The sequence below is a fragment of the Carlito syrichta genome, unplaced genomic scaffold, assembly GCF_000164805.1.
Source record: "Carlito syrichta isolate Samal-C Ts95f unplaced genomic scaffold, Tarsius_syrichta-2.0.1 Scaffold305628, whole genome shotgun sequence".
NCBI lineage: Eukaryota > Metazoa > Chordata > Mammalia > Primates > Tarsiidae > Carlito > Carlito syrichta.
In genome coordinates this window covers 380,249-397,602 of record NW_007249724.1, presented here as the reverse complement: position 1 = coordinate 397,602, position 17,354 = coordinate 380,249, and the positions used below count along the sequence as shown (strand labels likewise).

Below are 17,354 nucleotides of genomic sequence, written 5' to 3'. Positions count from 1 at the left end.
TCGCCTGCCCAGGCGGGTCTCGAACCCGCAGCCTCAGGCAATCCACTCTCCTCAGCCTCCCAAAGGCGCAGGATTACAGGCCGAGCCACAGAGCCCAGCTGAGGATTACTATTTCAAATATGACTTTGAATGGCAGGGTCTGAAGGAAAGCAGATAGTACAGCATCATGTTGAGAAAGTCATAGAAATAATACATTTTTTCAGAGTCACTGTTAGTTTTAGCCCTTCGTTGACTCACAGCTGCTGTTGCCAGGGTATGGATGTGTATCACACACTTAACATCAGGACGTGTGGAATAGATGGCAGCATGGGGACTGAACCCCATATGGTCAATTTTCAAGTTGGTACTTCCTTGGTCAACCACTTCTCCTATTATATTGACTTTCACCTGGAAAAATCGAAAAGAAAAATTTAACTGGTACACATGTATCAAAATTTGTGTTTCACAGGCTAAAGCAGGGGGTGGAAAACTTTTTGGTAAGAGGCCAGATAATACATATTTTAGACTATGTTGGCCAACTATTCAACTCTACCACTGCAATACAAAAGCAGCCACAAACAATTTGTACAATAATGGGTACAGGTTTGTTTCCACAAAACTTTATTTATGAAACAGGTAGTCTGCAACAAAACTTAGTACTTAGCAAGAAGCAGTTTCCAAGAAACTAAGCAACTTAAGCTCTTCACTGGAGGTTTGAACGTGTCTAACATTTATGCATTTACTGAACTGCCTGGAGTATTTCCATTTTCTAAGACTGTAGGCACTTGGAACCAATGTAGCTCCTGCTGCTCTCTAAGCTGATAACAGTGGCTAGGAGTACAACCATGGAAAAGATAAAAATGCTAGATCCTATACTCACACCAAATGAACTTTGTTTAAATCCAGCTACAAAATACAGACTTTGTGATATAAAAAAAAAAAAATTCCAGAGCGTACAGGGTGGAAAAAAATTCAGAATTCCCTCAAAAATGTGGGTAAGTTAACAGATAAGGTCAATTCATTCATTCTTCAACTACCCTGTTCTTGAACTCTAAAGCTTTTCTTAAAAATCAACACAATTTTCCAGTCTCTTCACTGTTCTACTAATAAATGTTTTTCTATCCATAGTGTTTCTTGTTCCATCCTATGCCAAAAGCTAAAACTTTTAGAAAAGCACAAGCAAGTTCAGAAAAAATAATATAGGAATAAAAATTATACCAAATTGGAGGCTGTGGCTTCAGAAAAAGATAGGCCTCTGGGAATTATTATAATATGGTCTTGCTCCTTACTTATTCTTACCTGGAAAAAGGAAAAAACAAAAGGGAATTACAATAAAGCAATCATATTTTACAGTGAAAACATGACTAAGAATATATTTACAATGAAAAACTCTGGATGGGTGGGGCGGGGGGGACAAATAATGCAAACGTTAAAGGTCTACAACATGAAATTTCTCTTAAAAGTTTCTCTCAATACTCAAATACTTGCTAAAAAAATTCTGACATCAATTTTTCATTTACTGGACTTATCTAAAAGTGTTATTTTGAGAGTCTAAGGTTATTTGAGGTGTGTTATATTCATGAAAAATGAATGCCAACATTATTCAGTCCAGTGTGGTAATGATTATAATCTTAATTTACAGCATAGATATTGAAAGAAAATAGACAAAGGATCTTTCTAGGAAGGAATTAAGGTGAGGACGGAAGGGATGGCCAGGGGGCAGAAGGAAGAAAGATTGGTGGTAGACTATACCATTCATCTATGCCATTTCTATCACAGTGAGATGCTTCCAAATGGCATCTTACTTCCGAGTGTGGCAAAATGAAAACAAGATGATGGTAAATGGGAAAAATACATTTAAAAAACAGCAACCAAGAAGGAAATCTCCCTGACCCCCTTTATCTTCCTTGCTTCAAATGCTTGTTAATACCAATGCCGCTCAGATATAATTAACATGGAGAGACAGTTCTGTCTTTAAGGATTTCTTCCTGAATAGGTTCTATAGCTGGTCTGAATTAAAGGAACAACACAAAAATAGTAAAGGAAGAAGAAAGGTAGGAGAACTGCAGCCTCTCACTTGGCGATAAGGTTTAAGTAAGCATTTGGTTGTAATCTAGCATGCTAGGTTCAGCGAATAAGTCTTGAATAAGTTTCAAGTTAGGTAATCCCTTACCTGGCCTTCCAGGTAAAGGTAAAAAGACTATAGGTGCCTTCTAAAATTTTTTTGGGAATGTTTTAAAAAAGAAACTGAAAGCTAAGGAACTCACTGAGATATAAGTATTTGCCAGGTGTGCCCATCCAAATAAGTCTGCAAGTCTGTACAGGCTGGCAAGTTTACAGCGAGTAAGCTTTTCTCCCTTCACATATGAGGATGTATCTGCACCAGGAAGGTCATTGATAGGTGTGACCATGCCAAGACCTAAAAGAAGAAAAATTGTGAAGAGAAATTCAAGTCAAGTAATCCCTTACCTGGAAATTAGTTGCCAGGAAGTAGTTTGTATTTGGGAGTGTCCCCGCCTTGTAAATAATTATCTGAAATGTATTAGCCCACACAATATTTTACTAGTTTATTTTCCTTCAGAGAAGTACAGTGAAAGTAAAAGTAAGTATCAGCTATCTTTGCTTGGTAAAAGTTGCTTCATCTAGTACTGGTTAGGCTCACATCACTGGGGAAAAATGGTCACATGACTTCAAAGGTTAAAGTATTATTAAATACTGAGGTGATGAACAGGAAGTTACTTTTCTAGTAACTCTTTTGACTTTTATTCAAACACAAAAAAAATTTAAGATGGAAAATAACGCATTCAAATAGTAGCCTGGCTTCTGCCCTCTTGAAGGTCTTGAAGTAGTCTTGAACAACTCTAATGATCCAATTGTCACATTCAACTATAACCAAGCTCAACTTCTGGTCAGTCTTCATTCTCCTTGACCTCTTTGTAGCTTGACACCATTTATACCACCTCTTCCCTAGAATTCTTTTCCAGGCCCATGTGATACTCTCTTGGATCCCTTGTTCCCTTTCTATCGACTTCTTTTCTCCTTCAACAAGTTCTCTACCCCCTCCTCCCCCAAACTGTGGCTTTTTTCCAAAGCTCAGTCCTCTATGTTCCTTGCTCACTTTACTTTTTCCTATAAAAACAGTATATACTCTTCACATGTTCTCACTCATGAGCGGACTTTGAACAATTATTGCAATACTAAAAGAAAAGGATTGGCAGTAGTGGGAAACTGCCAGAGGAGAGAGGGGCACACCTCACCAAAAGGGTACCTGCATGAACATTTGTATACCTAACCCTGAATTGTACTCCACATCTTTTTAAAAAAAAACAGTACATAGCCTCCCTGCTATTACTGCTGTGCAGACAACTCTCCAGTCTAGATCTTTGACCAGGTACCTGCCCCTCCTCATTTCCAGCTTGCTATTTCTAACTGTCTGCAACACAATAACATAAAAATTAAAAGAATCTAAAAAGTGATTTCATCTTATCTCTCCTGATTTTTCTTACCCTCTGTCTTCTCCTTACTTTGCTTCTAATATTGATGATATAGAATTCCTGCAGGCTCAAACTCTAAGTAATCTTACCTCATACCCTTTCCTGGGCCACCATATGAAATTTGTCACCACATTCCTTGACTCTTTTCTTCACAGGGTCCCTCATTTTCCATACTTGAGTTCAGGCTCTATCCCATGTGTGTTGCCCAACAATAAGCCTTCTTGTTCTTGTCCCTGCCTGTAGCCCTTTTCTTTGTAAATCTATTCTACTTAAAGCCATCAAACTGAGTTTCCTAAAAGCCTGATTTTAACCTGATAATATAAGCCCAGTAAGGACTTTTTTTTTCTTTTTTGAGTTGGAGAGTCACTCCTTCGCCCAGGCTGGAGTGCAGTGGCATGCATGCTCACAGCCACCCCAGCATCGGCCTTCTGGGCTCCAGTGATCCTTCCATCTCAGCCTTCCGTGTCGCTGGAACTACAGACACAGGCAACACGCCTGCGGGCTCAGGCACTCCACTTGCCTCTGCCTTCCAAAGAGCTGGGATTACAGACTGAGCCACGGAGCCTGGCCCCAGTAAGGACTTTTAAAGAGAAACTCCAAGTCAGTATTCTAATGTGAGATCATATAATTTTGAAATGTTTCAAACTATTCAAAGAAATAGTTTTAACATGTAAACCATCCAAAATAGTATTTTTAACATTTTAGTCAGTCATTAACCTATCTCCTACTCTCCCACTAACTTTTCAACCTTAAATTCCACTTTTTTTTTTTTACTTTATTTTATTATGAAGATGTGGGGGGATTAGGTACACAAGTAATGTATGTGCAGGTGAAGTTTGGGCATCCAATTTGGTCTTTACTTCCCCTGGTTTAGGATCAGATACCCTTTGTGTTGTCATATGTCCCCTCTCCCTCCCTCTTCTGGCAATGTAACTTCCACTTTTCACATACAAAATAAATATTACAGGCAAACTGGTGGGTTTCTACTTTCTGATCTCTGAACACTGGAGCCACTTGAAGTTCTACAAACAGGCTTTCCTGCACCATGCCTTTGTACATTCCAGTCAGTCAGCCAAAATCTCTTGTAGCATCTGTTTCTGGTGTGGAATCTAGGATAGCTTCTCTAACTAGTCTTCCTCTTTGAGCTTTTGAATTTTTTCCACTGGAGTCTTTTCTCTGCCTAAACTCTCTTATATGATTATTTAATCAATGTCCACAGCTTTGAGTAATATTTCTCTATGCCCATCTGCCAAGTCTCTCAGATAGCATTTGCAACTACAGCAATGTCTTGGCAACTCAAACCAAGTATGCCTCAAGCTGAACTTCCTCCATTTCCCAGAGTCAAACTAGATCCCCAACTCTGGACTGTTTTCTTTGTCACTAATACTATGAAACCTCCCAGTTCATTATCCACAGAAAATATAGGGGTGTCTCAAAATCATCTTCTTGTTTAAAATGGCTTATCAAAGTTAGAAACAAAATCCAAACTTCCAAACCCAGCTGTGATATGATTTATATCCAGCCACATTAAAATCAGATTTCAGTACAATTTAGTCTCTGCCTATGTTTCTGATCTGACTTTGTTAAGCTTGTCCCCTTAAAAACCACAGTCTAGCCGGGGTCGGTGGCTCAGCCTGTAATCCCGCGCCTTTGGGAGGCTGAGGTAAGTGGATTGCCTGAGCCCGTGGGTTCGAGATCTGCCTGGGCTACTTGGCAGACCTCATCTCTACAATAAGTCAAAAATGAGCCAGGCATGGTAGCGCGCACCTGTAGTTCCAGCTACTTGGAAGGCTGAGGCGGAAGGATCGCTGGAGCCCAGCAGGTCGAGGCTGCGGTGGCCGGGAGTGGCCACTGCACTCCAGTCTGGGCGACAGAGTAAGACTCCAACTAAAAAAAAAAAAAACCAACCCCTCCCCCCAAAAAAAATCCACAGTCTAGATCATTAGTGTTCTTCAAGGAATAAAAATATACTCATTCCCACCTTACTCTTCCTGGCACTTGTACTAGTTCCCTTGACCTGGAATGCCTTCTCAACCTTGGTATGGTTCACTTTTTGCTATTCGGATTTCAGCTTCAATGTCATCTCCTCAGAGAGTTTTCTCTGATCACCCAAGCTAAAGTAGTCACCCAGCTGTTCTCTATTATATCACCATATTAAGATTCTCTGCACAGCACTCCCTATTATTTGATCATTTTATTTTATTCTTCTCTGACCCTATGAGAAAAGGAACCTTGTCTGTCTTGTTTATCACTATATCCCTTGTCCCTAAAAGGATGCTTGGCATATAATGGAACTCAGTATTATAGAAAGAATGAATTAAACTAGCTCAACCTTTGAGTTTTTCTGTTTCTTCTGGTAGAATGTTCCTCCCAAGGTAGAAAACTAATTGATTTTTGGAACTCATCATTCTCCCCACATCCTCAACACATCACCACATCAAATCTGTTACTAAATCCTGTCTACACTTTCTTGGCTATGCCTTTCTTAATGATTTCCCCTTCCTTCTTATATTCACAACAAATACTCTAAAATTTAGGTATTTATACCTCACATTGGGATTCTTTCAAAGATTCTTTTTTTTTTTTTTTGAGTTGGAGTCTCACTGTCACCCAGGTAGGAGTGCAGTGGCACACTCATGGCCACTCCAGCGTCAACATGCCAAGCTTGGCGATCCTTCTACCTCAGCCTTCCAAGTAGCCGGAACTACAGACATACGCTACCATACCTGGCTAATTTTTGATTTACTGTAGTGATGAGGTCTTGCCAAGCTGCCCGGGCTGGTCTCAAACCCACAGGGGCTCAGGCAATCCACTTGCCTTGGCTTCCAAAGTGCTCAGACTACCGGCTGAGCCACCAAGCCCGGCCTTAAAGATTCTTTAACTGATTTTTCTGACTTTAGTTTATTTCTCTCTGCTGGTACTCATTTAAATTATTACCTACCAATTCTTTCTCCACAAGTTTTTTCACTTTGCATGCTGGTGGTGCTCCTTGGCCTAATAGTGAAAGCCCTCTTTAATAAGACCCAACTTTTCTCCCCAGGCTGCTACACCAGGGCTCTCAATAATGTGCCAACATAATGATCCACTTGGAGTTCTATAAACATACCTTCACCTTTCATGTTTCCACCATCATGTCTACTTTTTATCTATAGCTTCTAATTGGAAAATACTTGAATTCACTGAAATCCTATTTATAAATCAACAACAACAAAAAGAAGGAAGTGAGGAGAAAGGGACAATAACCAAAAAAAAAAAAAAGTCCTGTATCACTGAGTCTACCATGAAGCAGAGTCTGATCGTTTCCTCTTGTACTCTGTGCACCTGCCTGTACTGCAGTGATTTCTGTATCAATCACACAGCTGAGATGTAAAGTACTAGAAATTAAGACCTTATGATTCTTGGCATCCTTACAATATTCAGCTCAGCAAATTGGTGCTCTCACTAAAGATCTGTTGTGTGAATAAAATGTTCTAATTTCTCTTTTACACCAAGTTCTAACTACTCCAGTCTTTAAAGCCTGGTTAGTTCAGGCCTGTCTTGTTCCATAAAGGCTTCTCAGTTTGTTCTAGCCAGTAATCACTTCCAACTCTGAGCTCACATATTATGACTTATAAATGTCATTAGATGTTTTCTCATGAACTGCTTTGTAATTGTTTCCTTTGTAGTTATCTTGCACTATTAATTTTTTGTGTATCCATGGCATGTTCTTGACTAAAATCTACATTTATCTAGGGTAAGAACCATGCCCCTCTCTCCCTCCCTTGAGATGGAGTCTTGCTGTGTTGACCAGGATGGCCTCAAACTTCTGGGCTCAACTGATCCTTCCACCTCTGCCTCCCTTGTAGCTGAGACTACAGGCACATGCCACAGGGCACAGCCCAGGACCATGTGTTACACATTTTATAATCCTCGCAATGTCTAGTCAATGCCTGGTTGATATGAAAAGGGAAGAGATTCTAACTATGTTACTCTAAGTATTAGATGTTGTAAACTCAAGGACTGAACCTAAGCAGAATATGATGCTAGACATGTACTGTGTTCCAAAGCGGAAACAAAATAATAATTTTTAAAACTTTCCAAAACTGACATACTGAGGGGAGGTGAAGAAAAGCCTGAGAAAGAACTGGCCATGATGTAATCTGCAATCTGTTGTAATGCTAGTAATCCAGTTGGGTTGTGGCCTTTCTTCATCTGTTCTTGAATAAGGCATTCCAGGTCTTCCCGAAAGGCCTGTAATACACAAAAATAACCACTGAGAAAACACATCTCACTTGGAGCAGAGCAACCCAAATGTAAGTTGTTTTTATATAATCAATCATTACCCCACCCCTCTTTTGAAAGCTTTTATCTATACTATTTAAAAACAAATATAAAACAATAAAAAAATATTGGAAACATCAGTAAGAAGTTTGCTTTTAGGCAAGGAAAAAATCATTAGGCATTCTTAATCTCAAAGAAAATGAGATATCATATCTATACCAGATAGGTATAGATAAAACAACTGCTATTAATATGTCACTCCAGCACCAAGTGTAAACTGCTGTTGAAAAAAGAGATCCACTCCTTGCTTAGCAGTCTCATCCTCTAAGTTAAGATAGAGGTCCTGTTTGAATGGGTCACCACTCTGAATAGAGTGACTCATGGCAAAAGTTTTCACTAAAACATACTCAGTCATGGTTTCCAGTTTATGATTTCCATGACAATTCCTTAGCTCCATAAACTCTGAAAGCAAACTAATAAATGGTAAGAACTAATTACTCCTCTTCTGCAGCACTTTGTTAAAGAAATGACAGGGTTTTCCAACTTTGGATTTCCTAAGTTCCTATTCTAGAGTTCCACTGTATCTTTTTTCAGTGGGTAGGGTGATGACAGAAACTGTTTATATAAATCAAAATCCTGAACATTGAGAGAACACCATTGCTAATAAGACTCATCATCTGAAACTTCTCCCAATCCTTCACATTCATTGAAATAGTTGGTGTTGGCTTCCCATCATACCCAACCAACACTTATTTTGGTAAATTCATCATTTGTTCTCCAGCTCATGTCTACTTCATTCATTTTAAAGAAATGAATATTACAATATAAATCACTTAACCATTGCTCCTTCCATTTGAGATTAGTTACATATGTAGCAAGATGCCCTGCCAGAAATTAAATTCTGTTTTCCCCCCTTCTCCTAAGAGGTAGAAGGCAGAAAATTATTTTGGAATCACTAATCACTAAGAGGGGTAAGTATAAATACTCTGGAGATCCTTGGGAAAACCTCCCTCAGAAGAATGAATCTGTTTTGAGTCACTGACAGTAGTCTTCCTCATAAGGGTAAGGAATACGATCTCCTGAAGTCTTCTAGATGTAGCCTTGCTCAGAGGCTGGGTGAATATCCCAGAGGTCTAGGGATTTTCTTTTTTAGAATAATGGCATAGGAGCCCATGGTAGGAAGGGGAAATGTGGTTCTAAGGCTATAAGGTGGCAGATGTTAGACCTAGTTCTGAATCAACCTTGTGTTGCTCTTAGAACAATGACTTGAGAGGTATCTGTGATTGGAATTCAAAGACCTGGGTGCTAATAGCTATAATTCTGGAAGCTCAACCATAAGGTACCATGGAACATCCTAATTGAGCAGGACATGCTTGATGGACAGACATCTGGGTTAACAGTGACCCTGCAGGGCCTGCAGGACTGTTTAAAATGGTTTTTAACACTACCACCATGTGGCAGGGAAGTGCAGTAATAGGTTGAACAGACTTTAGTGTGTCTGTCTCACATACACATACACAAATGTGTGGATACACAGATTTATACCACATGTTGGATATGGAAGCCACTGATGAATCTGTTTGGATTATATAAATCACTGAAGTTATTGGGACAACTCAGAGGGAAGCAGAAATTCTAAGAGAAAGATACTCTAGTCTCTGCTAATAAGTAGATAGATATTTGATTAATTTTTAAAAATACTAGCTGTGACCATATTTAAATCCTGAGTTCATGGAGTAGTTTACAGCAGTTAAATATGGCTTTTCTTTTACAAATTCAAGGCTTGTTAAATGTAAATCATTAGTACAATAATACAACATTTAAAATATCTAATTCTACTAACTATATCTAGTTCATTTAAATATGATTTAAATCAGAAAAACTGCCCTATAAAATATCTTCCATAAAGACATACTACATTTATCAGAAAACTCCATTAATACTCAAGATCCTGTGAAAATAAAATGGTTGAGAGCTGCACATTAGATGGACACCTTCATACAGATGAGTCACATGAGAACTGTACTGTGCTTAAGGCTGAAAGCAAAAATAATTTTCCAGACATCCTCATTTATCTTTATTTTTTAAATTAAAAAATTTTTTTGAATTGGAGTCTCACTCCTTCGCCCAGGCTGGAGTGCAGTGGCATGCTCACTGTCAACCCAGCATTAACTTACTGGGCTCCAGTGATCCTTCCGCCTCAGCCTTCCGAGTAGCTGGAACTACAGATACACACCACCACGCCCAGCTATGTTTTATTTTATTGTAGATACTAGGTCTCGCCAAGCTGCCTGGGCTGGTCTCGAACCTGCGGACTCAGGCAATTTATTCGCCTCGGCCTCCCAAAGTGCTGGGATTACAGGCTGAGCCACCGAGCCCAGCTCTCATTTATCTTTATATAAACTACAGAAAATTCTGGACACATGGTAATAGGCCAATCTGCTCTTCTGAAATTCTATCTTCCCATCAAAACCACATTATTTAAACTTTTCTCAATTCAAGCAGCTATAACCAATATTCTTTGATTCAGTTAAAAAATTAATGATACCTACTATGTGTATCTCTCATTACATATATTACAGTAACTCTGAGAAAGTAAGAATGATCTATTTTATTGAATGTCCTGCCCTTATATTCTTACAGGAAGTATTTAAGATAGTTTCCATAGATTTAAATGATACAAAGATAAATATAGGTAAGAAAAATAAAGCTAAAGAAAAATTAAGCATCAGGAAGGGTAGACAGAGCCAGGAATGAGGTTAAGACATAAAGTAAATGCCATGAAATTGCATGAATTTGCTGGAGATGGTCCAAATTTTATCTATACTCTCTGGCAGCCAACATGAATCAAGACAGAAAGCTCACAATGGCTTTCAGATTAAAAATCAACCAGTTGCTCAAGAGAATCACAACAATTTGTTAAACTGATGAGAGATTTCTGCTGGGTAGGATGAGGAAGCTAAATAAGAAAGGTTGAAAACCTGTTTTAGAGTGAAGTAGTGGTTTTACTTCAATCTCTCCAAACTTCCCCAAACTGATCTATTAGTAAATAAAGGACACTTCAGTTAAAAGTTACTCAGACTGATCATCCTTAAAGAGTTATTGATAACAAGTATTTTTTTGTCCCTAAATGTAATGTATAAAACTAACCAAAATTAATATAACCCAAAAATATTATGGCATTTAATTATTATGCCATATTAAGGAGTATGCTTCATTATTCTATAAGTACCATCAATATTAACACTTGCCATTATACAAAAGCCTTGTTCAAGATCTTATAACTAGTAAATGCCAGAGACAAGGACACAGGTAAAATGATCTTTTTTCATTAGTGAAAATGCTTTCAAAACTTCCATATATCCCATAATATGTGAGAACCATCCTAAGCTTTGAGGTATCTATGGGGTTACAGAAGGATATATAAGCTCTTCTGAAATCAGTTGATGAGGGAAAAAATATGACTGTCTTCTTTAAGGTTGATAAATAGCTTCTATGCAGTATAGGCAAAGAAAACAATTTTCAAACAAAATAAAATTTCTCCAGCCTTTTAATATAGTTGACAGTGCCTCAAAAGATAAGAATTCTTCTAGTGAAAAAGGTTTAATAGTTTGTCATGAACATTTATAACTCATTTTTAATGCTTTAAATGTTTCTGAAATATTGTTCAGATAATTACCTAAGTCATAAAACAGTAAGCATAAGAATCACTAATATAAAACTGTTTCAGTTGATTTTAAAAATGTGTCAGTAAAATTATTAAGCTTTCCTTAAAATAGTAAAAAAATAAACATTTTATATGTCTTTATGATGGATAGTCAATAATATTCCTTTATAGTTGATTCATTTGAGTCGTACGACAAAGTCCTGAAATGGGCAATGACTTGTTCATGGTTACAAAGCTAATAAGTAAATGGAGTAAGGATTCAAATTCAACTGGGCACATGACCTTTTCCTAATTTTAATCAGAGCTAGACTGTATCTCTAAAACCAAATGCAACTAATAAGATAGCAAGCATGTCGTGATCAGAAATGTTGAGTAAACCTCTTAGGCTAGATTAGAGCATTAAGGTGCAATGATAGGCAAAGTAAAAAACATATATATAGCAGCAGATTATGGTTATCCTGGAGTGTCAGGCTAAGTACCTGCCCTCTTGCAGCTAGGAACTCATCAAGGCATAATGAGAAACTAACTTATCAGCAGGGTGGTGAGGTCACATGCTGGGCTTCCTTAAGTCACTTTAGTCAACAGTTCCCTCGAGTACCACCCACTAAAGAGAAGGTGGGCCAAAAGGTTAAATAACATATACACAAAACCATAGCATAAACCATGTCTTCCTTCCAGATATAGAAGATCACAAAAAAAGAGGCAGTGGGGGTTGTTATATTTTGTGAATAAGATAAATAAGCCAAAATGCCAACAGGGTGACAGATTCTTTAAGACATTCAAAAACTAAAATGTAGTCTAAGAAATTGTGATTATAATCTTCAAAGTGTTGTCACCAAAGCATAATGTGCTTTAAAATATATAATATATATGTATATATATTAAAATTTCTGCAAATATAGTTGCTTCCTACGTGGCAGTATACTATAGGCTTTTATGTTATTTCACTTAATTGTCACAATAACTGTGTGAGGTATTTTCTCTATTTTACCAACAAGGAAACAAGCTCAAGTTAAGTGAGTTTTCTAATGTGACATAACTAATAAATGGCTGATGGAACAAAGATTTGAGACCAGATTCAAAACAAGCTCCATATACAAATATATATTTATATTAAAAATTTTGTATGAACAAAACTAGAAATGATAAGAAAATGTGCTGATCCTTAGCTTAAGTCAACACAGCTTGGAACTCTAAAATTTCCATAATTTGTTGCTAAGTAATTTTTTTCTACCATTATTACCTCATGCTCTGGCTCACCCTATAAGGTTCACTCGGCATTCTCTGATCACAACGAACACTTCTCTAGCCTTGCTCTATTTCATTTAATGAAAGTACTGGTTTCCACTATTCCTGTTACTAATGAATACTTATCCTTTATTCAACACTCATCTTAAATGCCACCTTTTCCTTAAGTTCCTCCTAATCATATCTCCATACTTCTTTTCCACACCCTACTCAGAACTCTTAACATTTCCCACACTATATAGGCTACCATATAATTGTGGTTGTTCATCTATTTTTCCTACTCTATCATATTATCTGATGACTGAAACAGTGTCTTTCACATTTCTGGATCCTCCCTGAGTGTCTAGTTCAGCACTCAGTAAAACAGTAAGTTAGAGTTTCTTTCCTTTTTCTTTTTCTTTTTTTGAGTTGGAGTCTCACTGTCGCTCAGACTGGAGTGCAGTGGCCGCTCCCGGCTACCACAGCCTCGACCTGCTGGGCTCCGCGATCCTTCTGCCTCAGCCTTCCGAGTAGCTGGAACTACAGGCGCGTGCTTACCACGCCCAGCTGATTTTTTGATTTATTGTAGAGATGAGGTCTTGCTGCCCAGGCGGGTCTCGAGCCCGCGGGCTCAGGCAACCCACTCACCTCAGCCTCCCAAATGCGCAGGATTACAGGCTGAGCCACCGAGCCCAGCTGCTTTTTTATTTTTCTAGATATAAAGAAAGTAAAAAAGCTGATTCCAATCTTGACTGAGTTAATAACAAAGATCCATTTCATAGATTATTAGTTAGAAAACAGCCTTATCAATCTATCACTTGAATGAGAAACTCTTCCTGTGTTATTATGCCTATCCATCATCTACTGGGTAAAATTTTCTTTAAATAAGAAATCCACCTTCATTGAATGTTATAAAACTTTAAAAAGTCATTTAATTCTTCAACTCAAACAAAATCCTATTAAAAACTTAGTTTGTTACCAGAACATTATTATTGGGACAGCTCTCTCAAATACAGGTCCAAAAAGTATGGTAAAAAAATCACTAGGCGAAAAGCAAAATGTTTAAGGTAGAGAGAAAGTGCCTTAAGAGTCTTATCTGAATCTCAGACCCTTTTATTTTATACATCTCCTATTAATGTTGAGGAAATGAGGCTATAAACTTTGGATTCATAAGGTATGGAAAAAAATTTCTAAAAATGTTAGTGATTCAGAGATTTGAGATTCATGTAGACTAAAAATATACTATAAGATCTCATGTATTCCCGAATACTGTACACTAAAAGTAAAACTTGAGATATCAGATCTTAAGGCTCTGTGTCTAACCTCAGAACTTTCAGGAGAAAGGGGCAAAAGATAAAAAACTTTTCTTCTTTTTTTTTTTGGTCTCACTCTGTCACCCAGGCTGGAGTGTCATTATCATGGCTCACTATAGTCATGACCTCTTGTGATACTTCTGCCTCAGCTTCCCGAGCAGCTGGGACTATAGGCATGTACCACCATGCCCTACTAATTTCTTTTTTTATAGAGACAAGGTCTCATTATGTTGCCCAGGCTGGTCTCGAATTCCTGGGCTCAAGCAATCCTCTCGTCTCAGCCTCCCACAGTGTTGGGATTATAGGTGTGAGCCACTGTGCCTGGCCAAAATATTTTTTAAGTCACAGAAAAGAGGACCAATTTAATAAAATAAACTGACCGTATGCAATTATTTCAACTAATACAATTATTTCAGCTAAAAAAAAAAAAAATCACATGGTTTATCAGTAATGTTTAACTCTGGAAACTAAGGTAATAGAATACACTGATAGATATCAGAGACATTAGAGATGAATTTTAAATATCTGCATCTAGATGTTCTACCTCATAATAATTACTAGAGAGGAAAATTAGGGCCAAAAAAAAGAAAAATTACAGACTTGTTGATCCCAAGGCATCCTGCAATTATGTTATTAGATCTCTCCCAATTTGTTAGGAGCCTAACAAATTTACTTAGAATTTCTCCATTGGCCGGGCTCGGTGGCTCAGCCTGTAATCCCGTGCTTTGGGAAGCCCAGGTGAGTGAACTTCCTGAGCCCGCAGGTTCAAGACGTGCCTGGGCAACTTGGCGAGACCTCATCTCTATAATAAATCAAAAAAATTAACTGGGCATGGTAGCACGCGCCTGTAGTTCCAGCTACTTGGAAGGCTGAGGCGGAAGGATCGCCGGAGCCCAGCAGGTCGAGGCTGCGGTGGCTGGGAGCGTGCCACTGCACTTCAGTCTGGGCAATGGAGTGAGACTCCAACTCAAAAAAAAAAAAAGATTCTCCATTAAGAAATGTATTCATTTGGAAATAGAATACTACTGGTCCTGTTGAAAGGAGAAAAAACAAACCAAATTTTCTTCTGGATGATCTTTCTTCTGTATCTAATTCTTAATTAACATGAAGCTAAAAATTAGAATATCTTTTTTTGTAGTTGTATACAATAAAAATGTAAACAAAGAATACCTGTGTCTTAAACTTACAAAGTGACCATAGATCATGGTGATTCTGACCCATTATTCTAATTAAGGTACCCTGTTAACATTTAGGCCTTAATTCCAATGATATCCTAAAATGTATATGATTTTGAAGTCTCTTCTCTTGTCAAAATGAGCTTGTAGCATTAGATATTGCCCTGTTATCAAAAAAATACTAGCATATCATGTACCTGGGCTACCACCATCTATACTCCTATTGTCCTATTTTTCAGAATAATATTGTATACTGTGTTAACTAGTCTAAATTGCTTCCTATAGTGGTATAGCTTAAGAAGGCCACCAACTGGTTTCCATATTAAGCAGTCAAGTTTAGTAGATGCTTGTTGTTTAGTGTTTAATGTCTTTTTTTTTTTTTTTTTCCATTGGAGTCTCACTCTGTCGCCCAGACTGGAGTGCAGTGGCCGCTCCTGGCTACCACAGCCTCAACCTGCTGGGCTCTGGCGATCCTTCCGCCTCAGCCTTCCTAGTAGCCGGAATTACACGCATGCGCTACCATGCCCGGTTGATTTTTTGATTTATTGTAGAGATGAGGTCTCGCTGCCCAGGTGGGTCTCGAACCCGCGGGCTCAGGTAATCCGCTCACCTCAGCCTCCCAAAGGCGTGGGATTACAGGCTGAGCCACCGAGCCCGGCGGTGTTTAATGTCTTAAAGCTATTCACATATCTATCTATCCATGCATTCAGAATCTACTAAACAGCTATTATGTTCAATGTGCTATCTGCTAGTTTTTCAACTTATATGCTTCTTTAATTCTGAAGAGGCATCCTTAATTCCAACAGTTAGTTTTGGACACCTCATTTTGGGAAAGAGGCATAAATGACAGCTTAGAGGCTCCACAGACAGCGTATATGAGGAGTACACTGGTCAAAGAGATTTTCTTGTGGATTTTCTCTACTGCATTAACAAAAAAGCTAAACTAGTTTACCAGTGGCATTTGATTTCTAAGATAAATATTTTCTCTAAAAAATTTAAATATGACAAAAATGGTGACATTCCTAGAATGAAGTAATACTTGGGGGTCAGATTAAGAAATCCTTTGTTTTCTTATTTTCTCAGCTCTCAGGCAATAAGGTGCTATTTTTGTTAACCAAATTTATATTTACACCAAAATGGCCTGTGATTGTAAACTCTTCTTGGGATGAATTAATGTGAGCAACACAATTTAAGAGAAAGAAGAAATAAGAAATATATAGGTGAAAATTTTTCATTGTTATTGAATGCTGTGAGTGGTACAGCTGAGTGGCTAAGGGTGTGAGTTTTCAAGTTTAAATTCGAACCCACCATTTAACTAAGCAGCAAAATCTTCAGCAAGTTGTAAAGTATCTCTAAGTTTCAGTTTAATGATTTGAAAATTAGAAATATTAAAATTTCTTTGGAGTTGCTTTGAGGGTTAAAGATTCTCATACACACAGAATAGGAGCCAGACACACAATAAATGCTTAATAACAAAGTATTATACTTAGCTTTTATCAGTTTTTCTCCTGATTTCCTTTCTTCCCAAATTAACTGGGAATTTTAAATTGAAGGCTTACAAGTTTGTTATTTACAAACATAAATTAGTTATATCTTTGATTCTGATCTTTACTGGTTATGGATTTTGTACAAGAATAAACCCCAACATTCACAAGAGATCCACACAATTTTTAAGAGAATAATACTGGCAGAAATACTGCAAGCTTGGACTAAAAGGAACAAAGTTAGTACAAAAGGAAAAGAGGGTTTTGGACCCCCCCCCAAATCCCATAAGAAGAAACAGCCTGAGAAAAAACACAAAATTGCAAACATAGGTTACCTTTCAAGGAAAAGAAAGGATGATTCAGACAGTGGAACCAAAAACCCAGAGGGAGAGCCTAATGCCAGGGAGATTCATGCCTGTTAAGTAGTAGGACTGAGTCCTCATCAACATTCACCCAGATGAACTTTACAATTGCTTTGAATCAGTGACTCCTTTGTATCCCCAAACTTTCTCGTTTTGAACAAAAATGTCTACTGCAGTTATCTTATGGTTGTACTGCCATTGAATGTGTGAGGAGCAGATAACCTATCTCTTTAGTTCACAGGTCAACAGACTCTGAGAGGAACTTGAGAATCTGTACTTAGGAAACTACATCCTGAGAAGGATCATCTACACCTGGATAAAATTTAGATGATGAGATTCAAAATTTAAGCTAATATTGTAATGGGATAAGATTTTGGGGGTAATTAGGAGAAG

At 37.9% G+C, this 17,354-nt stretch overlaps 1 protein-coding gene across 4 annotated transcripts in view; it reads right to left on the bottom strand.

The window, feature by feature from the left end:
- ADD3 (adducin 3) overlaps nucleotides 1–17,354 on the bottom strand; it is a 195,324-nt gene that overhangs the window by 14,901 nt on the left and 163,069 nt on the right. For all 4 annotated transcript variants that reach the window (XM_008061832.2, XM_021714343.1, XM_021714344.1 and 1 more), the window contains 4 exons: nucleotides 7,565–7,703; nucleotides 2,247–2,398; nucleotides 1,198–1,278; nucleotides 238–387 (listed from right to left, as the gene is read on the bottom strand). In XM_008061832.2, the coding sequence (XP_008060023.1) occupies nucleotides 238–387; nucleotides 1,198–1,278; nucleotides 2,247–2,398; nucleotides 7,565–7,703 (522 nt within the window). The remainder of the gene's footprint in view (nucleotides 1–237; nucleotides 388–1,197; nucleotides 1,279–2,246; nucleotides 2,399–7,564; nucleotides 7,704–17,354) is intronic.